The sequence below is a fragment of the Chrysemys picta genome, chromosome 9 (genome assembly GCF_011386835.1).
Source record: "Chrysemys picta bellii isolate R12L10 chromosome 9, ASM1138683v2, whole genome shotgun sequence".
Lineage (NCBI taxonomy): Eukaryota > Metazoa > Chordata > Testudines > Emydidae > Chrysemys > Chrysemys picta.
This window is the reverse complement of record NC_088799.1, coordinates 27,622,972-27,650,607: the sequence shown is the minus strand read 5'-3', so window position 1 is coordinate 27,650,607 and position 27,636 is coordinate 27,622,972. Positions and strand designations below refer to the sequence as shown.

At 41.2% G+C, this 27,636-nt stretch overlaps 1 protein-coding gene across 5 annotated transcripts; it reads left to right on the top strand.

Annotated features, from left to right (window-relative positions):
• Positions 1-160: 160 nt before the first annotated feature.
• Positions 161-27,560, top strand: EIF2A (eukaryotic translation initiation factor 2A). Of its 5 annotated transcripts, XM_005308218.5 has the most exons (14): positions 161-302; positions 5,513-5,582; positions 5,998-6,072; positions 8,581-8,699; positions 12,024-12,123; positions 12,512-12,594; positions 14,825-14,898; positions 15,030-15,174; positions 17,013-17,129; positions 19,820-20,391; positions 21,958-22,074; positions 22,680-22,808; positions 24,218-24,283; positions 26,028-27,560. In XM_005308218.5, exons 1-14 carry the CDS (start codon positions 275-277, stop codon positions 26,091-26,093), a joined length of 1,761 nt encoding a protein of 586 aa, XP_005308275.1. In that variant the 5' UTR covers positions 161-274; the 3' UTR covers positions 26,094-27,560. The 5 variants fall into 5 exon arrangements, with proteins under 5 accessions (XP_005308275.1, XP_065412975.1, XP_065412974.1 ...); XM_065556903.1 differs by lacking the exon at positions 14,825-14,898; XM_065556902.1 differs by lacking the exon at positions 8,581-8,699 and having other exon boundaries at positions 246-302.
• The last annotated feature ends 76 nt before the right edge of the window (positions 27,561-27,636 follow it).

The window sequence follows — 27,636 nt, the reverse complement described above, 5'->3', positions numbered from 1 at the left end:
GGGAAGGAGGGGGCGGCGCCCACCCGGAAGGGAAAAACGTCTCCGCTCTCACAGATCCTCCAATCCGCTCGCTCTACCCCACTACTGCCGGGTCAACGGTAACGAGAGGGGCCATCTGAGGCAGGAAGTCGTGCTTCCTCGAAGCACATGACCGCAGAAGCCCACGTAGCCAAGGAGGCGGTTCCCGCTATCGGAGACCTGGGCGACGTGTGTTTTCTAGAGTCTGTGCTGGTGACTTCTGACCCGGAAATAGAAGTTCTGCGTCCGACCCAACATGGCGCCTTCCACGCCGCTTTTGGCAGGTGGGTTCTGTGCCAATTGCTAAGGTCAGCGGTATGGGGGCAGCTGTCGCTCGGAGGAGCAGCGCCTGCCCCGCTCCCCTTGCGGGGAACTTCCCGGTCATGCTGCGCTGCTAAACCCTGTCCCGCCGCCCTGTTCCCACTCTGCACTGTCACCGTCACGCTCCCCAACCGGGCTATCGTCTCCCTGCCGCTCTGGCCCCTGCTTCCCGGTTCCTTCCCTCCCCCCCCCCCCCCCCCCCCAGGCCTCGCTTCGTTGGTTGCCATTGCCCCCTCCCCAACCTCGTGTCCCCTGCCCGCTTCCCCAGCGTGGGCTGCGATGGCCAGTTTGCGTTTGGTGCTGTTGAGTCTCTGCCTTGTGCCCTGTGGAGCGTCACGCTCCATGTCAGCCTGGCACCTCAGTACACAGGGAGGGGGGCCGTGTCACTGCAAGCTGCCCTGCCAGGGAGACCCCACCCCGCGGTCGCGTGGCAAGGCAGCGTCTTGGGTTCAGCGTGACACGTGCCGTTCGCATGTGGTGATGCGTCTGAGCAGTTTTGCTGTTTGAGAGGCTGTGACATTGTTCACTTGGTGCCACTACATCAGTATTCAACATTACATAGACCTGGAGTTTGCCCATGTTACTTTGTTAGATCTGGGATTGCTTTTGATACTATTTACTTTGAGTGGTATTGCGAATGTGGCTGTAATTATTAGTTGGAGTGTATGGAGTTCTGAAATAGCTAAATTCCTTTCAATTCTTTTTGATAGGATACAGAGCGTAATACTGGGTGATTCATTATCTGTCTCCAGGCCTTCATGTATGGCGTGCTAGAGCATTCCAGTGTGTTGCCCTCATTTTCAATATATATGTGAGGCTGCTAGGGGAAATAGTAAGGAGGTATGTGTTGTGGTGTCTCCAGTATTGGGATGACAGCCAGCTCTGTATCTGCATTTCATTCTCTGCTAAAACTGAGATTATGCTGGTGGAGTGGACTACTCTAGGGTTACCATACGTCTGGATTTTCCCAGACATGTCCGGCTTTTTGGTCCTCAAATCCCCGTCCGGGGGGAATTGCTAAAAAGCCGGACATGCCTGGGAAAATAGGGAGGGGTCTTGGGCCTTGGGTCTGGGCTGGAGCCGGAGCTGCTGGGGCCAAGCCGCTGGGCTGGGGATGCTGGGACCGGGGCTGGGGGTACTCGGCCACCGGCCGGAGCTGATCAGCCAGGGCCGGTGCCCCAGGGCCCGAGCTGGAATCACTAGGGCTGGGGGTGCTTGGCCGGGGTTGGCGTGCTCGGCCAGAACTAGGGCTAGTGCCTCAGGGCCCAAGCCAGGCTGGAAACGCCGGGGCCAGAGCCTCTTGGCCGGGGCCAGCCGGCCGCCGGAGGGAGCCGCTCGGCCGGGGGGGCCGGACTGGGCCTCGCCACCGCCCCAGCCTCAGCTTACCTGCTGCCTCCCTGTTTCAGGCTTCCCGCGAACATTTGATTCGTAGGAAGCAGGGGAGGGGGGCGGAGCGTTCAAGGGAGGGGGCGGAGTTGGGGTGGGGACTTTAGGGAAAGGACGGAGTTGGGTGGGGCTGGGGGCGGAGTTGGGGCGGGGCCCTGTGGAGCGTCCTCCTTTTATTTTATTTTTTTATTTTTTATTAAAATATGGTAACCCTAGACTACTCTGCTGGAGGAATTGATGATAATGATAGTTGTTCCTTCAGCTGAAGGAGCTTGATAAGTGCTTGTTAATCAGGTTTGTAACCTTGGGGTTCTGTTGGACTCACTGCTGCTGCTTATTGACCAGCAAGCTGCAATGGCTAGGATGGCGTTTCATAATGAATTCTTAGCCAGAACATTTTGATCTTTGCTTTTGGATGTAGACCTGCCCAGTGATCCATTTATTGTTACCTCAGAACTGGACGGCTATACTATTTTCTACATCAGGCTATGCCTTAAAATTATTTGTGAACACTGGCAGATGCAGAATATGGCACTCTGTTAGTTCAAGACTGTTTCTCAGCGGATCCCCCACGTTAAATATTACTGTTATAAAGAGCATTTTTAAGAGGAAAGCAGCATGGTCTAGTGCTGGGGTGGCCAACCTGAGCCTGAGAAGGAGCCAGAATTTACCAGTGTACATTGCCAAAGAGTCATAGTAATAAGTCAGCATCCGCCCCCAGTGCCTCCTGCAGGCCAGCAGCCCCACCGATCAGTTCCTCCCTCTCCCTCCCCATGCCTCCCACTTGCCACAATCAGCTGTTTCACAGTGTGCAGGAGGCTGGGGGGGGGGGGAGGAAGAGGAGCGAGGGCATTGCAGGCTCTGGAAAAGGGGCAGGAGCCTTGGGGGAAGGGGTGGAGTGGGGTCAGGACCTGGGGCAGAGCCAGGGGTTGAGCGGTGAGCAGCCCCCGGCAGATTGGAAAGTTGGCGCCTGTAGCTCCAGCCCTGGAGTCAGCACCTATGCAAGGAGCTGCATAGTAACTTCTGAAGAGCCGCACGTGGCTCGGGAGCCACAGGTTGGCCACCTCTGGTCTAATGATTAGAATACTGTCTAGGGGAGTCAGGAGACCTAGTTTCTATTGCCATTTCTGATACTGACTCTTTGTGACCATAGCAAAGCCACGTAACTTCCCTATGCCTCAATTTTTCTATCTCTAAATGGCAATATTTTCCTAACTCATTGAGATGCAGAGAGTCTACATTTATTGTTTGTAAAGTGTTTTGAAATGGTTAAATAAAATGTGCCTCATGTAAGTACTGTCTTTACTGCATTTTGTGGTATGCTCAGACTCCATTCAATACCGTATCTTCTGTCTTTCTCTTTCCCACCTCTCCAGGCTAACTGGAAAGGAGGGAATGCGTTTTTCCTTCTGTTCCTCACCTCTGGAAGTGAGGAGTCTCTTCTTGCTCCTGGCTGCTTGGATATAATGGGGATTTCAACTGTTCAAATTTTTCTTCCCCCTTGTCAGCTCTGTCTCTTGCACTGTTCACTACTGCCTGTGGTCTCTACACTGTCAAGTTGCACAGGGAGCACTCCTATCACAGGTGCTTCACTCTTTCTGAGAGTAAGGCCAAGGAAGTGGATTGTGCAAATTGATAATGTACATTGGTGCATAGTAATGTGTGTGGGGCTTGTGAATCACTTTTTGAATATCTACTCCCGAGGGCATTCTGTGCAAAAAAATAAAAAATTCTGGCACAATATTTTAAAATTCTGCAGATGTTGTCAAATAAAAGTGGAGGCTCCAGCATGGCATTGGGGAGCACAGGTCACTGGCTGCACAGAGGTAGGAGATCATTATATGGCTCCCCTTCTGACTTCATTATTATTGACAATTCTACAAAATCCATCTAGTAAAGGACTCATAACATTATGTATTAGGGTTCCTTTTGTTCCTATCAATTTCCCCTTTAGAACAGGGTCAGGTTTGACTTTTTATGTTAGAATTTGATGAGAGAACCTGACATAGACAAAGTATTTTTATTCCCAACTTTTGAGAGAGATTACTGTGTATATTTTTTTCAGACCCATCTGCATGTGGACCTCCCATTGAAATCAGTACGTTTTACATTATTTAATAAAATATATATTGGCTTACAAGGCGGGTGAGCGGGGGGGTGAACTTAGACCCATTCTGGGCAAAAATTATACAAACCTGCCGCCCCTGCTATCTTTAATATCCTATGAAAACACAATATTTAACTAATGCTTATGCATTTACATTTGTTTTGTGACTTCAGTAACAAATTTGGAATGATTTTGGAAAGTCAGCTAATCTGAATTTTTTTTTTTCCATTCACTATAAAGTCCTTCCTAATGGATAGTTTGGGAATGAATCTGGATGTCTGTCCAACTTTATTGACAGGCTATAATAGCTGCAACAAGACAGCACATTGCAGAATTCATATTCCATTTTCTACCAATATTTATTTCATATTTGCTTTGTTCTGAGTTTAGTTTTCAAACTCAGATTTCACAGTGGACCAAATCTTGTCTCATGTCAGCCTGACTTTTTTTGCTGACACCATCTTTATTCAGCATATGCCCTTCATGTATTTTGTCTTTTAATCATCTCTTTGTGGAATATTTGGACAGCATTTTCAATACCATTGTAAAGGTATGTTATTGTGATATTCTTGTGTTAATTGAGAGTCATGAACCCAGTGTTAAGTGCTTCCTGGAAGATTGATGGGAGTTGAGGGCATTCAGCCCCTTGAAGGATCAGGTCTCATGTAAGAACATTTCCCTTCTCTTGTAGATCAGAATAGTTTCCAGTTCATTTTTGTTCTGTTCCTTGTACAGAAGTAGATTTTTGGCATGCTTGATCTTTTCATTAATAAGTGCAGCGCCTCCTGCTGGTTGTCCTTGGGGAATTAGCTCGATTTTCAGCCCGGAGCGCCTTCTGCAGGCCAGTGATCCACTACCGCTTGGCCCCCCGTGTCCCTCCCTGGACTCCGGTGTCCTGTTAGCTGGGGTGCTGCCCCCTGGCAGTAACCCCTTTCTCTCACGTCTCCCCTCCCTGGGAAACCCCCACCCACTATCCCCACCTCGCCTCAGTATAAGGCTACTGCCAGTCATCGTCTAGCCCCCATGCCCTGGGGCAGACTGCAGTATCAGCCTACTCATCATTGGCAAGGTTGGGTTTGGACCTGCTGCCTTTGCCTACCCCTGGGCTGCCCTCTGCAACCCCCAATACCTGTTGGCCTTATGGTAGGCCGCAGCCTGGGGCTTTCCAGGCTGGAGCTCCCCAGCTCCTCTGCCTTTCTCCAGCCCTGCTCCACTCAGGTACCCTGTCTCTAGCTCCCTGCAGCCAGGCCCTTCTCTCTCTGAATGCAGAGAGAGAGTGTCTTCTTGAGCTCCAGGCTCAAGCCTTTATAGGGCCAGCTGGGCCCTGATTGGGGCGTGGCCCCTGCTGAGCCTGCTTTCCCACTCAGCCTGGGCTGTTCTCCCAGCCCTCCAGCCCTCTCCCTGGGCTAGTTTTAACCCTGTCAGGGCTGGAGCGGGTAGCTACCCCGCTACAATAAGCAAATAGATTTTGTTGTCAAGCTTTGTTATATAATCAAAAGAAAACCATTTGACATAGAATAGTTTTACAATATTAAGTTTCCAATATAATCCTCATTTTGGCTACTACTCTAAGATCCATAAAAAAGGGAATATCAGCCTCAACATTGATAAGTTAGCTAGCTCCAGACCTTTTTCCAATTTAAAGTGAACAATAGTTTATTTAACTTTTTTCTTTTCTAGTGCGAGGATCTGAAGGATTCTACATGGTGACTGGACCACCTAGTTTTACTGAGAATACAACATTGCAAAGGTACTTTTGTTCTAAATATTGCATCTTCTGCAGAAAATAAAACAGTTTTTTTAAATATTTAATATACATCTAGTTTTCATTTGGAATAAAAAATCATAAAGTGAGTGCCAATATCTGATAATGAATTAATTTTAATCTAAGTTAATAACTTAGAAAATTGGTGTATTTGAGGGCTTTACATTTGTATACACCCCAATAATATTTGTATTTGGTAGTTGACTATTGCCCCACCAGAGCATGTAAGTATAATTACACAGACAGATTCTGTTATCTCAATTATAACATAAATACTCCCCAGTAATTTCTATGAGCAGCGTGGAAACTGGTTGTAACATTGCTTTTCATCTTGTTTTATGAGAAACCTCTTTTGTGTGATATATTTGACTGTTCATGTGTATTTGTTATGTTTTTTTAGGGACTTCGGGAAAAACTGCAAAGTTTTTGCTTTCAGTAAGGATGGTACTCTCTTTGCATGGTGCAATGGAGAAAAGTCAGTGCTTCTTTTATTATGAATGATTTCCTTTAATTGATATTATGAGATCTGGATATATACATATACACACCTCTACCCTGATATAACGTTGTCCTCGGGAGCCAAAAAATCTTACTGCGTTATAGGTGAAACTGTGTTATATCAAACTTGCTTTGATCTGCTGGCGTGCGCAGCCCCGCCCCCCCGGAGCACTGCTTTACCGCGTTATATCCAAATTCGTGTTATATCGGGGTAGAGGTGTATTGTAGAATGTGCATAAATGGTATCAATGAAAACACTATAAAGGGACTTTTTGTACTCCAGTTGTAGTGGTAGGTTTTGTTTTAAATTAGTATATGAATTATTTATTATTGATTTCATACATGTATAGGGCACCATGGAATCTGGATGCCCTTTTATTAGGGGGTGATATCGTTTCTGTTCACATTGCCGAGTTAAAAAAATATGCAATTCCCAGTTCTGGGACTCATCCCAGGACCTTCAACATAATAGGGTTGCAGCATGATTTCTAGGCTAAATTCTTTAAAAACAAGAGAAGGAAATAATTGTATATGGTCTTACTATTTTGAAAATATTCTGGGTGCTCAGAATGCTTGGAACTATTTGATTGTCCACCAAATGTGGAATTTTCAGTACAATACAAGGTAGTTTAAAAAGAAGTTGGCACTTTAGGCCAGATGCTGTTAGGTACTGAATTCCCTAAGTTCCCAGTGAAATCAGTGGAAAATAAGGATTCTGAGCTCCTTACAGGATCAGGCTCCCTTATTTATAGACTACACAGATTTAGGCCCTCCTATGAAGAATCATGCCTCAGAAACATTCCTTTCTGCAATAATGGTCTATTGATAGTGATTGGAAAGAGGAGATAAGAACCTGTTTTGAGGTTTTAAGATTCTTAATGCTCTGTTTACTCATTACCTGGCTAGTGGAGAATACAAAATGTCTGTTAATGCTAATGAATGTTTTGTTCTCTGCTCAGTTTTGTTCCTCAAAATTTTGAGGTTTTTCACCACTGTGCTATGAATTTTGTTTCAGACAGCTGGAAAGGTCCTGTCGCTGGGAAGTGGGCAGTTAATGTAACCAGTGGGAGCAAGGTCCTACTCCAGTCACTGGAGTCTAGCAGTGGGTTGGATAGGGTGTGATTCTATTTGTATATTGTTCTTTGGATTCCACATGATGCAGGTTGTCAAGGCTGCTTCCCCACTCTGAACTTTAGGGTACAAATGTGGGGGCCTGCATGAAAACTTTTAAGCTTAACTACCAGCTTAGATCTGGTCCGCTGCCACCACTCCCAAATGCTAATTCCCTTCCCTGGGTAGCCTTGAGAGATTCTTCACCAATTCCCTGGTGAATACAGATCCAAACCCCTTGGATCTTAAAACAAGGAGAAATTAACCATCCCCCTCCTTTCTCCCACCAACTCCTGGTGGATCAAGATCCAACCCCCTTGGATCTAAAAACAAGGAAAAATCAATCAGGTTCTTAAAAAGAAGGCTTTTAATTAAAGAAAAAGGTAAAAATCATCTCTGTAAAATCAGGAGGGAAAATAACTTTACAGGGTAATCAAACTTAAAGAGCCCACAGAAATCCCCTCTAGCCTTAGGTTCAAAGTTACAGCAAACAGAGATAAACACTTTAGCAAAAAGGTACATTTACAAGTTGAGAAAACAAAGATAAAAACTAACACGCCTTGCCTGGCTGTTTACTTACAAGTTTGAAATATGAGAGACTTGTTCAGAAAGATTTGGAGAGCCTGAATTGATGTCTGGTCCCTCTCAGTCCCAAGAGCGAACAACCCCCAAAACAAAGAGCACAAACAAAAGCCTCCCCCCCCACCAAGATTTGAAAGTATCTTGTCCCTTTATTGGTCCTTTGGGTCAGATGTCAGCCAGGTTACCTGAGCTTCTTAACCCTTTACAGGTAAAAGGATTTTGGAGTCTCTGGCCAGGAGGGATTTTATAATATTGTACACAGGAGGGCTGTTACCCTTCCCTTTATAGTTATGACACAGGTCACCATCAACCTTTAGTTTCCACAAACGTAAAGTGTCAGGGCTGTTATTTCACCTTGTTATAGTTATTTTTTTACTGTGATGTACATATTCGCTGGACAAAAAAAATTAAATGCAGTATCTTACAGATTTAACTCTATTCTTCCTTGCTATTGTCTATCTGTAACTCAACTTTAACGTTACAGAAACATAGGTAAGAGGTTTTTTGTGGCAGGTTTTTTTTTTAGCTGGAATGTAATTTTTTGCAGCCCAAGTATGTAACATGTTTTTGACCTGAGATTTTTACTTACTAATTTACTTTTTGGTATGATTGGATATGTGGTCTTAAAATGTGTTTTAATCAACATTTAACTAAAGGAAAAAACCCTCCTGCATTTAGTTACATCAGCCAAATGTGGAAGACATCTAGAACAGCCAAACATATGTGAAATGACATTGGCTATTGATTAACCAGGCTAATCAAGCTTTGTTGAAATGACCTCTCTTGGTTCCAGAGTAAATATTGTGAAAGTTGCCAGCACTGAATTACTGCACTCTTTTGATCTCCCAAAGGCAGTTTGCCTTGAATTCTCGCCAAAGAATAATGTCCTGGCAACGTGGCAGGCCTACACAAGTGAGTATTTTACCATCTGTAAAAATACATGAGAGAATTATGCACCAACTCAATTCAACATGAAGACTTGCCATTACTTGATTTGCTTTGATTTGTATAACAATTTGCCATAGACGTCGTGGAGGGAAAGACTGTTTCCTCCATGTACAGGTGCATGGTCAAGAGGAAAGATGCCTACTGAAGCATCAGGTATGGGCCACTGGAATAGTGGTCTGATCTACTGAGCAAATGCTGTTTTAAAAAAATTACTGAATACTACATGGAGAATATGTGTCATCTTAGTGTATGTGCAAAGTGCATCAGGTGGCACATGACTAGGATTCATCACTGAATTTGGTCCGCTGGTTGAGTCATTAGGTTTCCCGGCCAGGTACTGACTGGGAGTAAGACGTGAGCGCTGATCCATGCCTCCCAGAATATGTGTGGACATACTAGAATACAGTTCAAACCAGCTTATAGCCATGCAAATAAGATACTTTATGGAAAGAGTTCATCATAAGCTAAAGAGAAACTGAGACTTTAACATGGGAGTTTAAAGAGTGGCTTGGTGAGGTTCTAGGTGGCAGAACAAATCAGAGTGGGTCCCAACTGTGGAGAGTCACAGGGAGGGAACAGTAAGGCCAAGGTTAAAAGACTGTTGTGAATAGCCAGGTCAATAGGTGTATTATAGATAATGAGTGAAAGCAAAGGTGATGGATGATGGGGGTGGATGTGGTCATGTGGGAACAAATCTTAGAGGACTTGGAACATTTACTTTCAGTTGTTTGCCCACATGGTAGATTTTCTGAGCTCTTTTTTATAAAAAAACCCAACCTTTCCTAGGGTTAGTGACTCTATTCCTGTGCCCTTGTCTCATAGTATAGGGAGGAGAAACCAGGAACTTCAGAGTTCTAGTCAGTTTGGGCTTTCCTGTTGACTTCCTGTATTGCCTTAGGGAAGTCGCTTAAACCTGACTCTACTCTGAAAATGGACTCTTTAAAAATGGCATTGTGAGGGTTCATGTTTATTGACCCATAATGATTTCCATATCAGACATGGTTGCGGGGGAACCTAACCACCAAAACTAGTCTGGAAAACTGAACTCTGAGAGTCATGCTGGATTCATGCTTTTTTGCGCATAAAGATTGTGCAATCCAAATTAGTTCCTTAATTACACTTATGCACCCAAATAGTCTTCAGATTATGCCCTAAGTGTCACCTATGCACCTATTCTGCCAAAGTGGTTAATTGACTGGAATCCAGTTATCTGTTCTGTTGATGTGTGAGCTGCAATGCGCTCCCCTTCATTTTTTCTCAGCTATATTGGCTCTGCAGGGCTAACAGGAGTGAAAAGTTACTTTAGTTACTCAAGTCCGTGGATGGGAGTCTGAATGCACACAGGGAGGTGATCTGATTAGTAAGTAGAGGCTATTTAGTCTGTAGAGTAGTACTGTATTTTAATAGTAGCGCCTCACTACCGCCTGGATATGAAAATTAATTTGGTTAGTGTTTGAGTTGCACTGTTAATAGGTAAAGTGCAATTCAAGTGTAAAGTAGTAGTATTAATGGTCAAACCATTTACTACTATGGTAACAATTTTAGATATAAAAAAAAATCATCTTCTTCTTTTACGATTGATGAGCTACCTTCTGTGGGAAAACCTGCTAGAGGCTATTGTGGGGGAGACAGTTAATGTGGCTCATGGCATCCTAGGAAGCTAAAGGAACCGCAGAATGAAGCCATGGAAAAATAGTTTAGAAACTGGAAATTAGGAGGAAGAATCAGGAACCGTTGCTGATAACAGAAAGTCATCTCTGCAGTAAATACTTTTTAATGTTGCAGATGGCTAATACAATCAAAAATTAATTCATTCAGTAAATCTAACTCCTGGTTTGCTGATAAATTGAAAGGAAGTGACATAGTCACTTGAACATCTTAGCATATAACAAAACATGAACTTGGATAATTAACTACATAGACTCATAGACTTTAAGGTCAGAAGGGACCATTATGATCATCTAGTCTAACCTCCCGCATGATGCAGGCCACAAAGCCGTCCCAACCCCTTTCCCTTGACTCTGCTGTTGAAGTCCCCAAATCCTGTGGTTTAGAGACTTCAAGTAGCAAAGAATCCTCCAGCTAGCGACCCCTGCCCCATGCTGCGGAGGAAGGCGAAAAACCTCCAGAGCCTCTGCCAATCTACCCTGGAGGAAAATTCCTTCCCGACCCCAAATATGGCGATCAGTAGAACCCCGAGCATGTAGGTAAGATTCTCCAGCCAGACCCTCATTGGCCATTGATACTATTTACCAGCGATGGCACGCTGTTCATTTGACTAAAATCATGTTATCCCATTAAACCATTCCCTCCATAAACTTATCTAGCTTAATCTTAAAGCCAGACAGGTCCTTCGCCCCCACCATTTCCCTCGGAAGGCTGTTCCAATATTTCACCCCTCTGACGGTTAGAAACCTTCGTCTAATTTCAAGCCTAAACTTCCCCACGGCCAGTTTATATCCATTCGTTCTCGTGTCCACATTAGTACTGAGCTGAAATAATTCCTCTCCCTCCCTGGTATTTAGTCCTCTGATATATTTAAAGAGAGCTATCATATCCCCCCTCAGCCTTCTTTTGGTTAGGCTAAACAACCCAAGCTCCTCGAGTCTCCTTTCATACGACAGGTTTTCCATTCCTCTGATCATCCTAGTGGCCCTTCTCTGTACCCGTTCCAGTTTGAGTTCATCTTTTTTAAACATGGGAGACCAGAACTGCACACAGTACTCCAAATGAGGTCTCACCAGTGCCTTGTACAATGGAAGCAGCACCTTCTTATCCCTACTAGATATACCTCGCCTAATGCATCCCAAGACCGTATTGGCTTTTTTCACTGCCACATCATGTTGTTGACACATAGTCATCCTGTGGTCTACCAGGACTCCGAGGTCTTTCTCCTCCTCCGTTACTTCCAACCGATGCGTCCCCAGCTTGTAACTAAAATTCTTGTTAGGCAGGAGGATCACAGCATTGAAGAATGCTGGATGCTTCACTAGTGCAAGGTAAATCCAGTAAACTGGAGGAGCATTGCTACCATATTTAAAGAGAAAGTAGATATGTGATTGCACAAAATAAGCAGCTGGTCCAATGAAGGAGTAGGTGAAAACCTTATACTGTCAGAATCTGCCAAATTTAGGACTTGATCTTGCAAAGTGCTTGCACATTCATAAGGGTGTCCAGCCCTTTGCAGGATTAGGAAAGGCCATTGTTGGGGTGGAATAGGATGGTGAGTGAAGCAAACCTAACCTTATTCCTGGGGCCACGACTGCAAACCTATGTTTTTTATTACAGCTGCTAAAGATGGCGCAGCAGGCATGCCCAACCTACAACTTTATGATGTAAAAACTGGGAAGTGTTTAAAGTCTTTCATCCAGAAAAAGATGCAGAATTGGTAAATAATATTTTCAAGTATTAATTATCTGCAGAGAAATGTAGTTTTCAAAACCTAATTTTGAAAGTATGATTTTAATATTGTGTTGGTTCTCAAAATACTTTCTGTTACAAACCGAAAGTATCTATACTAGTATCTTTGTACACATGTGTAGTCAGTTTGTAACATAATAAATCCACTACCATTTTGTACAACTGGGGGGAAATAGTACCATTAGTAACTGGTTGTATGATATTTTTACCACTAACCTCATATAAACTTGTATTGTTGAATCTCTTTGTGAGCATTGGTCTAAACTTAAGTTATGAAATGTAGTTTTTAAATATTGTGATAGTAAATGTTGCCTACTTCAGTTTTTATATTGTCATTTTTTTTTTTTAAATCTTAGGTGTCCTTGCTGGGCAGACGACGAAAGTATATCTGCTAGGATCGTAAATAATGAAGTGCACTTCTTTGAAAACAACAACTTTGGTATGCAAACATTTCTAAGCTTTGGCTTCATTGCATTCTAGATATGTCTCTCTTTTGCCTATCCTCACCCTTCCGCATTTTTCTGATTTTTTTCATGTTGTTGGCTTTATCTGAAATCTTGCTTAAATCCTCTTTTATTTTGTACCCAGAATAAATAAGGTCTTATGAAGTCCTACCATATTTTCAGCACATTGACATTTTTTGTTTTCTACTTCTCAACTGCTCCTCTGTAATGTGAGATCGTTCCCCATTTTAGATACAGAGGGCCAATTCTGCATTGATCTATGGTCAGTGAAGTTCAAAGGATGTGTGTCAGTATAGAATTTGACCCATGATTTCTTCTGTGGGTTGTGCTGAGCTTATCTCTTTCAGTTTCCAAAGAGCCACGAGAAGATTGATGCTTATGGCAACACCATTACTATGGAGCCAGGATATTTTCCAGAGTAGTTCAGCATTAACCAAAGGTGTTTGGGAAGTAAAGAGAACAAGCTGAGGCAGAGGGAAGGAACCCAGGAGAGTTTGGAGATTGCTGAAAATGGAAGAGAACAAAAGGAACTCCAGGGAAAGAGACAAAAAGAGAACAGTGAAAGTAGAAAGGAGGAATTCAGAGAAAAAGAAAAAACGTAGATGACACAAAAGTTGTTTGGGGGCTAATGGTGTAACACACTGCCTTACGGGAGACATGGCTTTAGGATTCGGGGGCAGTTTCTTCTGAAACTAGTGGAACTTGGAGATATAGCGACATGGGATGTCTCTGGCTCCATGCTTGTTGGAGGAGGAAGATTAGGGTGAAAGTCCCTCCCCTATAATTTGGTGACTGGTTTACAGAATAACATAGGTGTTGTTCTGGGAGGAGGCTTTTCACCATTCTTCCCAGGTGGAAGAAACCTTCATAATGCTTATCAAAGGGGAGGTGTTCAGGGGTTATGCTGGGAAAAATCTGGATTCTCATCAGGTGGGGTTTCCTACATGGTGCTCTTATTCTTTCCCATTTCTGATCTGTTGTAGATGGAGAGATGAGACTGCTATGAGAGCAGACACCCTTTAAGCTTTTTATTTAACATTGATCATTATTAGTCTGTGTAAATCCTGCTGGGTTTACATAGCAATGGTGGTTCATGAACTGAATCTTGAAGTTTGTTTGAGAGGGCTAGAAAACCTACATTAATTAAGCCTCAGCTGCCAAGAGAGAATTCCATGATAGCACGGCCACTTCTCCTACTGTGCTGCCTATTGGCCACTCCCTAAGGAGGGTGCCAGGTGTTCCTTTCTCTCTCCTCTATACTCCTTCCCCCCTCCCCACACACAGAGGTTTTATGGCATTGGCAATCCACTCACCCCACAAATCAGTCAGGGTGGTCAAAGGGATGTTAGGTGCCACCTCATCCCTCCCAAAAGCTATAGTAGCAGGAACAAGGCAATGGCTTCCAGACCTAGCTTGGGCAGAAGCTCTCCATAATCTGTAGTGTGGTAGCTAAGGAACTCCCCTATCATTTGGTAGGGAAATATGAGGTGTAGCTACTAAGGTGTTGGGGTCATTTGTCACTTCTGCCACTAAGCTCATTCTGATAGCTGCTCAAATGAGACTGTTTTCCCACTGCCGTATTGTGCGGGAACTGGCACCGAGTGCAGGATTCACTTCCAAAGAAAACTCCTATGTGTAGGGGAGTGATCAATTCACAGCAGGCCTTTCAGAGAGCCTGCTGTGGGGAGCAATCACCTGTGTCCCATCCACGAAGATCCAAGGAGGGGAGCCTGTACAGAGTGGAGCAGGATGTGTGGGAAGTGGCCGCCCTTCCTCTGAAGACAGCCTAGTTAAGGTGGGGGGCTCTGCCACTTGCTTTGATTGTAGAACATGAAGTATGTTCATGTGGGTTCAAAGACTTTCTTGCTGTGTGAACTTCTCCAAGGTTTGTAGAATGTTTTAAACCCAAGGCTTGTTCAAGTGGGTTCAAAGTTTGATGGAGACATTTCACACTCTATAATTGTCATACCTGTGATCATAAAGAGAAATAAATCTAGCCAAAACTTCAAGTCTGAGAGAATACATAATCAAAGATGGTTATCATGCTGCTTTTGCCAAGTAAAGAATCTTTTTATGGTTAAGTACATCGTTCCTTGTGTATTATCAATGGGGTACGCTCATAAAATGGTATAATATAAAAATACATTAAGTAGTGTGAGTTAACAGTGTTTTGTCATTAACCTGACCGTAATTGTGATTTTGCAGATACTATTGCAAATAAACTTCATTTGCAAAAAGTTAATGATTTTGTGTTATCACCAGGACCACAGCCAAGCAAGGTACCTATAATGTTTATTCACAATTCATATATTTTGGTTTTCTTTAATTCCTTTAGAAATCATTGTATTTCTCTGTCTTTGTGCTACTAAGAACAATGTATCACTAATTTAATATAATGGTGTTGATTTAGGTTTCTGTTTATGTTCCTGGAAGCAAGGGTGCACCCTCGTTTGTAAGGTTGTATCAATACCCTAACTTTGGTGGCCCTCAGTCTGCATTGGCCAATAAAAGTTTCTTTAAAGCTGACAAGGCAACAATGCTCTGGAATAACAAAGGTACAGCAGCTATTTAATTTAATCTCTTATATTTTATTCACTAACCTCAAGATTTGGTTATTTTGCTTACTGTTGTTTTTGTATTCGTCAAATGCAAAGACAAAAAACTTGTGTTAATGCAACATTAATGTTATAATTTTAAACAATAAAGTTCTCATAAATTGCCCACATTGCCCTTCATGATCTCGTCCCCCATCTGTATCTGCTCTCATTTCCTCCTAATCATCTTGCTCCCTCAACTCCTTGCATACCTTTCTTTTGCCTGAACACTATAATTTCTTCTTCCATTCTCATCTTTGCATGCTCTTTCATGCTGCCCTGTATATCTATGTAGGACTAGAAAATCTGTTATAGTTAAACTCCAGCCTCCAAAGGAAATCCCACCACACCATGTCCTAATTCTTGTTGACACAGAAAATACTTTCTCCTTTTTTCACGTCCTTTAAAAGCCATTTCATCCAGAAATCCTGCTTCATCATCCTTTCTGTACCTGAACTGGTGTCATGTGTTCTTTAGACTGTAATCTCTTTGAGACAAGGAACATGCCTTACCTTCTTTTGTAAAATGCCACATACATTTGCATTGCTACATAAGATGTGTGGTAAGCACCATTCCACATACTCTTTGACCTAATTTTGCCCTACCTATGTCCACACAACTCCCATTGAAGTCAGTTGGAATCATCTGTGAATATCTGAGAGTAGAAGCTGGCCCATTGTATTCAGTTGTATATTTAATATAATAACTAATAATCGGAAATATTCCATATCTGTGTAACGTGAGCAAATTCAAGTTACTACAGGAATCTGAACATGCATTTCTTTACTTTTTAGTGTATACATGGAGCATATGTTTATCAATAATTTCAATACATTTTATAAAGTGGGATTAAAACACTACATTCTGTACACTCTCATTTGTGTAGTCAAAAATCTAGAAAACTAGAGAACAACAGACTGAAACAGCACAGACACACATTCACATAACTAACGAAACTTTATTAATACATACTTCTAGTCCCATGAACACAGATACCGCCTAATAATGTGGAAAATTCATCTTATACATAATATGTATTGTGTGTGCCTTCTTGTGTAATGTATACAATTCCACTGTGTTTAGACACTTCAAAATGTAATTACATAAAAACACATCACATTTGAGATGAGCTGCATAGTTCACTTTGTGCTTTACCACTCATGAATAATGATGGTCATTTCAAAGTCATGTTGGTAAAACTTTTATACTAACCACCAATTATTACATATACATGTGAACAGAAGGCAATGTTTATATTATATACATGTGTATTTGCTTATTTATGTGTGCGTAAGTGAAATAGATATACATACAAAAGCTACTAATATGCAAAATTGTTTTGTTTTATTGGTAAACTGGCCTGGATGCTAGTTTAGTTAGTCTTGGTCAGGTGGAAAGCTTAATATAGTTAGTGTTAGTGTTATGCATGTATAAAAATTCTCTTTACACCACTTAAAAAAAAACCTTACCTTTAAATAGTTCAAAATGAGTGAATGGGTTTTGCTCACACTTGCTCCATCCTCTTTAAATGAAAAAATATCATCTTTGGCTTAAAAATCAAGAAAGGAAAATTTTAATTGAAAAGGAGAAGATGATAGAAAGTTCTGAGCATGTGATAAGGCATCTATAAAGAAAGTGTCCATATAATCTTAATTATAGATTTCGCAACTGGCCAAACTTAAAATTCTTCCTCTGTGTATATGGTAGTTTCTGTTAGTGGAGACTAAAATGTAGAGTCTCAGGATTACTAGGTGGTTTGCATGTTTAAAAGAATCTTATTATGTTTTGTACCCTAATAGCTACGGCTGTGCTAGTAATAGCTAGTACAGAAGTTGATAAAACGGGAGCTTCATATTATGGAGAACAAACCCTGCACTACATTGCAACAAATGGAGAAAGTGCTGTTGTACAACTACGTAAGTGGCTTTTGGACATTTACATAGTGTTATGTCATATGTTAATGGGAATTGTTCTTAATGTATGCTAAATATCTTACAGTTTCGGTGAAAACTGTGAACTACTGTTTGTCATTCAAATATGTTTCTGCACTAAACAGCTATTAAGGTAGTGAATTTTGTTACCTTACATGGTAGAGTTTCTATGACATCTCCCCTTTCTGTTTAATAATAGTGATGGACTATTCAAAATAAAAACACTTAAAATTCCACTACCAGTCCTTGACACTTGAAAAACTGCTAAATTGCATCATGCTTGGTGGCATATGATTTGCTATCCTGAAGTTCAATCAAAGCATGAAAGCATCCCATATGAGGAATCCCTGCCTCTTTTCGAGGACATTCCATAATAAGTTGCCCCGCCACCCACAAAGGCACACATACAAACTAATCATATCCCCTATGTTCAGTGAAAAGACGCATTGAAAAACAAAAGGGTTTACTATTTTGGAGGAAAAAAATCACTAAAACTTTTGGATGGGACAGTATTGCCAGCCCCAAAAGTTCAAAAATCATGAGTCAGGCTCACCAAAAATAATGAGATTATGTAAAAATTATAGATTTGGTGTTCTTTTTATTTGCCTTCTGCTTTTTGAGCCTTTAGAGTGCATTGGAGTCACATTTTGAAGCTTTCTCCACAGCCATGGGGGCTAGAAACTTACTTTTTCTTTAAGAATGAAGGCTGAAATCATCACATATCCACTTGTCCCCAGGAGCTGGGGCTTTAAGGAAAACAATAATTATCATGAGACTCATGACAAGATCATGAGAGTTGGCAACACTGAGAGATTTAAAACTGACACTTTTTTTGTACAAATAGGGGTGTTTAATCCCAGTGCCCTGGTTCAATACCAAAACCTCTAATCTGTATACCTAAAATTTCCTCTGTAATGGTGTTCTTCCCTCTCTTTCCTTAACTGTGGTTAGGCTTGTTTTGCACTGTTAAAGACTCTTGTGAGTCAAGAGTGTTGGGAGCCTGAAGGCCTGTCTACACTACAAACTTAAGTCGAACTATGTTAGGTCAATTTACAGCAGCTTACAGCAACCAGGGGCAACTTCCACCAATTTAAGAGAGGCAGTGAGGGGGGCTGAGAGCTTAGGCTCTCAGGTCTATGCATAGCTCCCCACTGCAAACCCAGTTGCCCCCCTCCCCAGCTGCCCGTTCCCAGGAGGGAGCTCTGCACCCAGAAGGAGCCCCCAACCTGGGGTGACAGCAGGGTGAATCAGCAGGGAACCTACCATCCTTTCTTGTCAATTTCACCATTCCAGTTAGGGCTTGTGCCTGTGTCTCTTAATACCCTCTTTGCCAACTGACATTTACATTTCAGATGCCTTAATGTACCCCCTTATTTCAAATATTTTTTTTTAAATGAAACTTTGTAGTTAATAATCCCTAATGTGGGTATTCTCTTTGGAGGGAAAAATGAAGTATGACTCGCTTTGTTTATAAAATGGGTTACTGCAACTGCAATAACTATTTCCAGTGTGCGTGCCAAAAAAAAAAAATAGCTACAGGAATCAGTGGTTGAAGCTCTTTAGATATACTGGGTCAACATTTTATTTTAAGAGTCATTACTTTAAGCACTAGAAATGCAGTTGATGTTGTACAAGACATAAGTAAAGCTGTCTATATATACCACTTGGCAGTGATAACCATGTGATAATTTTTACAACTATGTAATGAATCACATTTTTCATTCATCACTGAGCACCTCACTTGCACTCTGGCCACTAATCCATCTCCCCATAACTTAGTCTATTGTTCCAAGTGCCTGAGCAGCTTCAGACAGCCCCCATTTTTAAATAAATATGCCACAAAATGTTTTCTGTTCTTCCCTTGTGATTATCAGGGTCCAGACACCCATAGGGGAGAAGAAGGGGTCTGAACCCCAAAGAATAAGCAATTACATCAACTGATAGTGTATGGTATTACTGTATTGTAAAAGTATCAAGTAAAGTCTTCTATGAAAGCTGGTGATACACTGGTGATTAATATCACTGTGAAATATATGTATTACCACTATATGAGGAATTAGGGATATTCACTGATATTGTGGTTTAAGGTGTGTCTCCTCTTGCTAAGGCAGAAGAGTAACGCAGTGGCTCACAGTTTTGGGTGTCCTGAACAAGATGGCACGCCCACTTACTCCATTAAAAGAATATGTCACTGGTAAGAGGTTCAGGTTGAGCAATACTTATTCCTAGTCCAGTGACAAATTAAAGTCCAATATTTCACAACTACGTAGGCATAGAAACAGGAGCTTTGTACAACTGTGAAAGAGGATATTTGTAGGTTTCTAGTGGGCCATTGCTACTAGTTATCATACTTGAATATTGAGACAAAAATGGGATTTTTCCACACAAAAAAACTATTCTTACTATAGAAGTGGTGATGCTGACCAGAGAAGGAGAGGTAACTCAGAGTTGGTGGAGGGTTATGTGGTGCAATCTCTAAATAAAACTGAGCATAAGACATTGGTTTGCAATATTAATTTCTACCAACACCAAAACAAGTTACCAAAAATTAGTTTTTCTAGAATTGCGAATGATTCAATTTCAGGAAAGCTTTGTAATCATGTTTTTTGTTTTTTATCTAGACACATGTAAATGATATGATTTCATAATCTTAGTTATATTTTTTTTTTCTTTAGCAAAAAATGGTCCCATTTATGATGTAGTATGGAATCCCAATTCCACAGAGTTTTGTGCTGTGTATGGTTTTATGCCTGCGAAGGCAACTGTTTTCAATCTGAAATGTGACCCTTTGTTTGATTTTGGAACTGGCCCTCGTAATGCTGCCTACTACAGCTCTCCTGGACATATCTTAGTACTAGCAGGATTTGGAAATCTCAGAGGACAGATGGAAGTATGGGATGTAAAAAACTACAAACTTATTTCCAAGCCACTGGCATCAGATTCTACGTATTTTGCTTGGTGCCCTGATGGGGAACATTTTGTAACTGCTACGTGTGCTCCAAGACTACGAGTTGGTAATGGGTACAAGATCTGGCATTATACTGGCTCTGTTCTACACAAATGTGAAGTCCCACCAAATGCAGAAATATGGCAAGTTTCCTGGCAGCCATTTTTGGATGGAACATTTCCAGCAAAAGCAGTAACTTACCAGGCAGTTCCAAGTGAACTGCCAAGTGCTGAGCTGAAGGTTGCCCAAGCTTATAGACCACCAGCTCTGAGAAACAAGCCTATAACCAGTTCTAAGCTGGTAAGTAAACTTCATCTCAATTATGTTGGCCCATCATTTCATCTGTACTTGAAATTTGATTGCAAAATACTGGTTGGGGAATGACGACACCAGTCGTGAGGTTGTTTGGTTGTTTGTTTGTATTTTAAGAAATAAACATTTGCCTTTTAACAGGCTTGTTTCACTGATTGCCCCTCTGCTCCCTGTTTGCAGGAATATGTGCTAGGAATGCTGTAATTTTATGGGGCAAATCCTCTTTCCTGCACAAAACTGCCCCTTAGACCAGCAGCACAAACAGTTGCAAATGCTGCGTCATCTTGTTGCTGTTGAACAACAAAGAGCCTGAGTGGGTGGGTAAACTGTCACTTCAGTTGTGGTGTGTTCAGCTGGTTTTCATGAACCAACATGCTAAAGTCAGACATAACACAGATTTGGCCAAGCTTGCCCAAGTACTGAAGTAGTTGAGTGGTTGTTTGCCCTCCTTCAGTACAGTTTGAGCATTTGTGACGCAGTGATACTATTGGCAAGTCCACTGCAGCTTAACTGTTTTCCTGATGTGGACCTACTCCTTTATTTAGCCTTGCTTTGTTTTCTTTTTCAGTTTTCAGAAGTAGATTTGTGTGTGAAGATACTAACTGTAATTAACGATTACAGCCTTGATCTGTTTTTTGTTTTTGTTTTTATTTGTTTTAGAAGGCTTTGATTTTGAGGCTTCTATCTTCCAAGGAGCGATAGACTCATCACAGGCTATCAGCAGTTAGTTATTACTAGGGTCTGACTTCACAGGTGCTACATAAGCAGAGTTAGCAAGAAAAGATTCATTCTGTAAAAGAATTCAGGGAACTATATTCTGCCAGCTTTTATGGAGGAAAAATCAGAGTTGTGGGTGGAAAACATATTTAAATCTATTTGAGCATTTAATGTGTCTGACCTGCTAAAACTAGTTTTTAAGACAATAACAGAGTATATTAATGGTAAGTTTTGGGTTTTCTTAAGATGAACAGCAGGGCGGGGGAAGCTTCCTATCTTGGCTTCTTTAAGATGTAAAAACAAAATCAAATTTGGTCTGTCCTGTTTTTGCTTGAAGGATTAAAGAAATGATGTGGGAGCTTTCTTATCCCTTAACTGGAGGGGCAGGACTGTAAAATTGTTAACAAAGTGCTTTGCTTCCAACTATACATCAGGCATTTGAGTTAAATAGGTGTAAACAAAAAGCAAAGTTTTAAACAGTCTGACTAAAAATCACCTTCCCACTCAATTGTTCAGGTTTTATATACCTAGTACTTGCTTTAGTACTTTTCCAGCCATCTATAGATGCCTCTAGGAGAAACAGGACAGACAAGTCCTAAAAGGCTAGTGTAAAAAACAAAGGAAAATCTTTTTAGGGGTGACACTTTTTTCAGGCTGCCTTCAACCATCAAAAGAAGCAGAAAGGGCATAAACCTGTTTTTTTGTCCTTTGCAGGTCACCTTTTAAACTGTGGTACTTTAACATGTAGAAAATTTTTCTAGAATTTTTATTCTTTTGTAGGATATTTTGAAGTATGGCACATACATTTCAGAAATGTCAATCTTATGTATCCCTTAGCATGAGGAGGAGCCACCTCAGAACATGAAACCACAACCAGGAAATAGTGATAAGCCATTATCTAAGATGGCACTTAAAAATCAAAGGAAGCACGAAGCAAAGAAAGCGGCTAAACAGGTACAGCTAGTATCAGCCCTCTTGGGGTAACATTACATTAGCTTTTACAAATGTGTTGACTAGTCCTGCAGTATCAAACTTTGGCAAAGAAGCTTGTATTTTTGCAGCTTACCTGTATTGTATTTGTTCTATGGCTAGATGGCAGATTTCAGCTTTTGATGTTATCTCTACAGTTTCCACAATTACTAAAACACCCTTCTAAAGTGTATAATACTTTTGCTTAGTAAATTAGATCTGGTTTTGGTTTTCCTGGTAGTGGGGAGGATGGACCACTAGCTATTATAAGAAATAGTTGTGGATGTATATTTGTTGTTTCATTCCTACCAATTTCATTATATTAAGCATGTTTCTCGTCTCTCTCTGTGGGAAGAATGTAGACACAGTATATCAGAACTCTAATATTATGCCTAACATCTTCTGGTAGGAGCTCTGTCTCAAATAACATAACATATAACTGAAAACTTGTCACAAACAATAGAGCGCACCAGAGGACTAATGAAAGGGAGAAATATTCAACAGCTTTTCTAGGTTTCCATGTTATAAAACAACAGAGCTGTTGTTTAAATGGTTTGCAGGAACAGTAGATGAAGTGTATTAACTTGCAGGAGGCCAAAACTGATGGGAGCCAGGAATCAACACCATCTCCAGCATTACAGGATGTACCACGCAGCGCTCTGCCTTCTGTGACATCAGGAGACCCTGAGGTAGACAAAAAAATAAAGAATTTGAAAAAGGTGAGAGATTTTTCTAATGAAGAATAGTTTCCTCTTGTAGAAAGTCCTGACGGGCTAGTCTGATTGTGGAGATGACTAATAGCAGTGAGGTGTAGCGCGTACATAGAGCATACACCTCAGGCAACTTCTCTTCTCTGCTTTCTCATAGTGTAAAGTAGCACAACAGTAACCACTTAAAAATGGGGCTGTGTCTAAGCATGTAAAGAAAATTGGGACTTGTTCAGAACAGCAGTAGTTTTTCCACCTTCCATTCTCAAGAACTGCTGGGTATTGGACAAAGGCTCCCCTCAAAGGGGCAGATGGTATAGCTGGTCAATATTTGTGAAGGAACTAAGTGAGCTTCCTAACCTTGCTTTGCAAATCCTAGTCTCATTTAGGATCTGGGAAGGCTGTTCTGACTTAAGGTCGGGGGAAGAGAGGGTTGGTGTTTATATCTCAGGACTGCCAGGAAGGTATAAAGCTTGCCTTTGATGGAGCAGTGTTGGACATGTATCTCTCTAGATCCTATCAACTGTGTGCAGAGAGAGAGAGTCACTAGAGGACAAAGGAAGTCAGTCTTTCTTCTCAGTCCCCAAACCTACAAAGGGACCCAAGTGTACTGCTTGTGTAGCTCTGTCAGGCTTCAGACCTCTTTGATTTAAATCTTTTCAAACAAGGGTAGAGTTGCATTTGGCCAGTGCTAGAGAAGTTTTCCTATTTCTGCATTGCACAGCAGGCCATCTTCTCTTCGGTTCATAATACAGAGAGATTTTCCTCTCCAAGTCAAGTTAGCTTCCTCTTTCCATATCCATCTCTTCGATTAATGCTCAGCCATGCTGAGGAAAGATGTATGGAGAAGGGGGATATTTACAATGGAGGAGTTCCCTTTCTGAATCTTAGGTGTAGCTTCCCTGTACAAGAAATTATCCTACTTTTAAATTGTTATTGTTATTAATTTAGGGTCAGATTTTTTATGGTGTTTACATTTCAAATGCATGAAATAATCTTCCTAACTCTTCAGCAGGACCGCCCAGAGGATTCAGGGTGCCTGGGACAAAGAAATTTCGGGGGCCCCTTCCATAAAAAAAAAAAGGTTGCAATACTATATTCTCCTGGGGGCCTGGGGCAAATTGCCCCACTTGCGCCCCCCGCCCCCTCCCCCCGGGCGGCCCTGCTCTTCAGGTACTAGAGATGGTTGTTTCCTTACTCAGGTCTATGCATGAAGAAAGTAAGATAGGTTGTTAGGTTGTCTTGGATTCTGTTGATGTGAAATTCTGATTTTAGGTATATAAATGAAAAGTAGATGTATTTCTATTGCTAAGTCTCCCCATCAGAGTTTCTCTTTCTCTGTTAAGCTGATCAACTGTAAACCCAGAAAACTGAAAATTTCTGTTCCTCTCTTGGCTCTCCCATACTTCTGTTTTTCACAGAAACTGAAAGCAATTGAGCAGCTGAAAGATCAAGCAGCTACTGGAAAACAGCTAGAGAAAAACCAGGTATTACTAACTGGCATGTGTTTTTATTCAGGATCATACTTCTTTTCAATGCACTTAAAGGCATATCTATATGTACCGCGCTGCAACCGTACCATGCAGCGCATCTGGTGTAGGTGCTGTATGCCGATGGCGTAATAAAACCACCTCCGTGAACAGCAGAAGCTATTTCAGTGGGAGTAGCTAATCCATAGTACATTTGAAATATAATTCTGGTTAAATGCCTATAAGAGTATGGCTCCCTGTCTCTCTCCCATGTCAAAATCAAATGAAGTGAAAGAACATACATTAAAAAAGGTAAAGCTTCTCTTTTCAAATTCACCGCTAAAGAGGCAAGGCCACCAGTGCTGAGGAACTACTAGGGAGCATGGCCAACAGAACACACACACAGGAGCAAGGGAATCGGTCACCATTGGTAGCTATGTGTCCCTCCCCATCACAACACTCTTGTTGCCATTTGTTCTCTGCAGCCATCTGTGCCGTTACCCACACTCCACTTGATTAGGTTAATGTGCTTGACGAAGAACACTAACTTGTGCTGCTTTTACTATCATAAGTTACACAAATTTTGGATGGCAGCATGCTGTCTGTGGCTACTTCTCAACTCTGTCGCTCCTTCAGCTGGCCAGACCCTTTTTTCACATAATTCCCCCTTTAGCAGATACAAGAAGCTGTTAGTGGAGGGGGGGGAAGTATACTCAGAATCTCTCCATGCATTTCCTCCGTAGTGTTACCCAACCTGAATACCTCTTGAACAGGCTTTTGTATCCTTTCTCCCCGGGTGGACTAGTAGGGAGCATAGAAAGCTTTACGAATATAGAGGAGAGTCTTGTGGTCAAGTGATACTTGGGACAAATTGAGTTCTGCCTCTAGCTCTGCCCCAAACTTCTTGATCCTGAACAAGTATCTTAACCTGTGTCTCTCAGTTCCCTCATCTCTAAAATGAAGATTACATTGTGTGAGGCTAAATTGAAGGGACACCTTCAACTTAAAAATCACGTCTATTTGAAACCCTTTCTGTGGTATAGTCACAAGTAACAACAGACTCTGCTTAGATTACTATAGCAGAGAGATGACGGAAAATATTTTTCTCTATTTTTTTCAATTTTGCATTTCATAGCACTTAAGGCAGATTGAGCATAGTCAATTTCACTATGTAGTTTGTCAGTTTCCCCTGTTGCTTATATGGGTCTTTAACATGGTGCTAAGGAGAGGAAAAACTGCGGGGGGAAATAGGATAATCTGATTATAAAGCCACAAAAATTGGCAGAGAGACTCGGAGGCAAGTGTAGTACTTAAACCTACTTTAACTCGTTTTTGGAAATTCACTAGATTTCAGGTTGACAGTGGCACTTTCACACTTGTAAAACACATTGATTGTATGTCTGATATAAGGAGCTATACAAGTGGAAAGAATTATTACTGTATTGTAAGGTGTGTGGAGAATGTACGTAATGGACTGATCCAAAATAGCAATAATATGAAGTCTTCAATTAAAAAATTAGTATTTTTATACACTATCAATTTGCATGCATAATTTAAACATTAAAATAGAATGTGGTACTAGATCAGCCTCTGTATTTTGAGTCTTTATTATGTCTGCTGCTGTTAAATTACTGCACTCTTATTCTTTGCTATTAGACTTGCATATTAACAATGATGTACATTATTTATTGCATTAAATATTGCTTTTTTACCTCCTGTGTAATAAGCAAAGTGTATGATCTTGTGCTGTTGTTTTTTCTAGTTGGAGAAAATTCAGAAAGAGGCTGCTCTCCTAAAGGAGCTAGAAGATTTGGAACTGGGCTTTTAAAACTTTACTCAAAAGGAATTGGATTGTTACACAAAATTTGTGCAAAATGAGGTGCGTTTTAACCTGAAAAGAACAAAGAATATCCTTCAACTGCAATTGGCTGAGGAAGGACAAATTTACATATTTGCTGCACATCTACATTTGTTAACCCTTTTTTCTGAAATCTGCGCATGTGCAAAATTGTAATCAAACAATGTATGTTCAGTCAGTCATTCCTGCTTCCATTCAAAACCAGAAACACATTCACTCACCGTTTTAAAACAGTGTTGCTTAAAAATCAAAACAAGTATTTTTTTTGTGTGTGTGTGTTTTTGGCTTTTTGGTTGGTCTACCAATTTGATAGCTTTATTAAACTTAAGATACATGTGACCCTTATGCAATAATAGGATTGCAGACAATAATAAAGAGCATTTAACATTAAAGAATTGTTGGTTTTGTGTTACCAAGTCAGAACTTGTAAAATGTACCAACCATTTCCAAGTTATCGCAAACCATCAACTTGAAATCTAGTAAATTTCTAAAAATAAGTTTAAAGTATTTTCAGTTGCTACACCTGCCCCTGTCTTTCCCCATACCAATTTATTGTGGTTTTGCAATCACATTTCCCTTTTTTTAAATCCTTTCCCCTTTTGTTGGATTTTTGTATGTGATCCACACAAACAAAAAGGAAAACAGATTATAGGAGGAAACCACTGAAACTGACTCTACACCGGGTGCTATCAAATGCACAAAGTAAACTGAGAAAAAGAAAATTTGATCTCTCCGTTTATAGTAATGTTAGGCCAAATCTGCAATCTGATTCATATGGGTGACCCTTAAACCAGGGCCGGCTCCAGGCACCAGCCCAGCAAGCAGGTGCTTGGGGTGGCCAAGGGGAAGGGGCGGCACGTTGGGCTCTTTCGGTGGCAATGCGGCGGTGGGAAGGACCTGCCGCCAAATTGCTGCCGAAGAAGAAAGTGGCACGGTGGACCTGCCGCCGATAGCGATCGCGGCGTTTTTGTTTTTCCCCGCAGCTTGGGGCGGCAAAAATCCTGGAGCCAGCCCTGCCTTAAACCAATGTAGAGTCTCAGTTAAGTCAGTGGAGCTCTGCATCGAGGTAGCAAATTGCCCATATGGATGAGACTAAAAGATCGGGGTCATGGATGTTACTTGAATAGTAGGATTATTTTTAAAAATCAGATATAAGTATATTTTCTTAATTGATGATGTCCTATTAAATTAAATTGATCATTGATGGTATAACATTTTCCATTCTTTAAAAAGTAATCTTTCCTTACATTTTGTTTCTGATACACAATTCACAATCACATTTTATTAATTTATGTTGTGTAAATGTTTTCTCTTTGTTTTTGTAACAAATAGCAGTCCACAGTTTTATACTGAAACAGTTTTGAAGAAAATAAGGATTTAAAGATTTTTTAAAATTTATGCTAGAAGAATAAAGCAAAGAATTTAATTTTGCATCTATCTGGTGTCTCCCTCAGTTAATCTGATTTAAAAATGTATTTGTAGTTTTTTTTAACATACATTTAGACATATAATT

Bases quoted from the DNA above. Each gene is read 5' to 3' on its own strand.
- EIF2A (XM_005308218.5), top strand. From the start codon at position 275: ATGGCGCCTTCCACGCCGCTTTTGGCAG. The intron at 15,175-17,012 runs GTACAGCAGCTA...GTACCCTAATAG, and splicing joins AATGCTCTGGAATAACAAAG to CTACGGCTGTGCTAGTAATA. The intron at 24,284-26,027 runs GTATTACTAACT...TGTTTTTTCTAG, and splicing joins AACAGCTAGAGAAAAACCAG to TTGGAGAAAATTCAGAAAGA.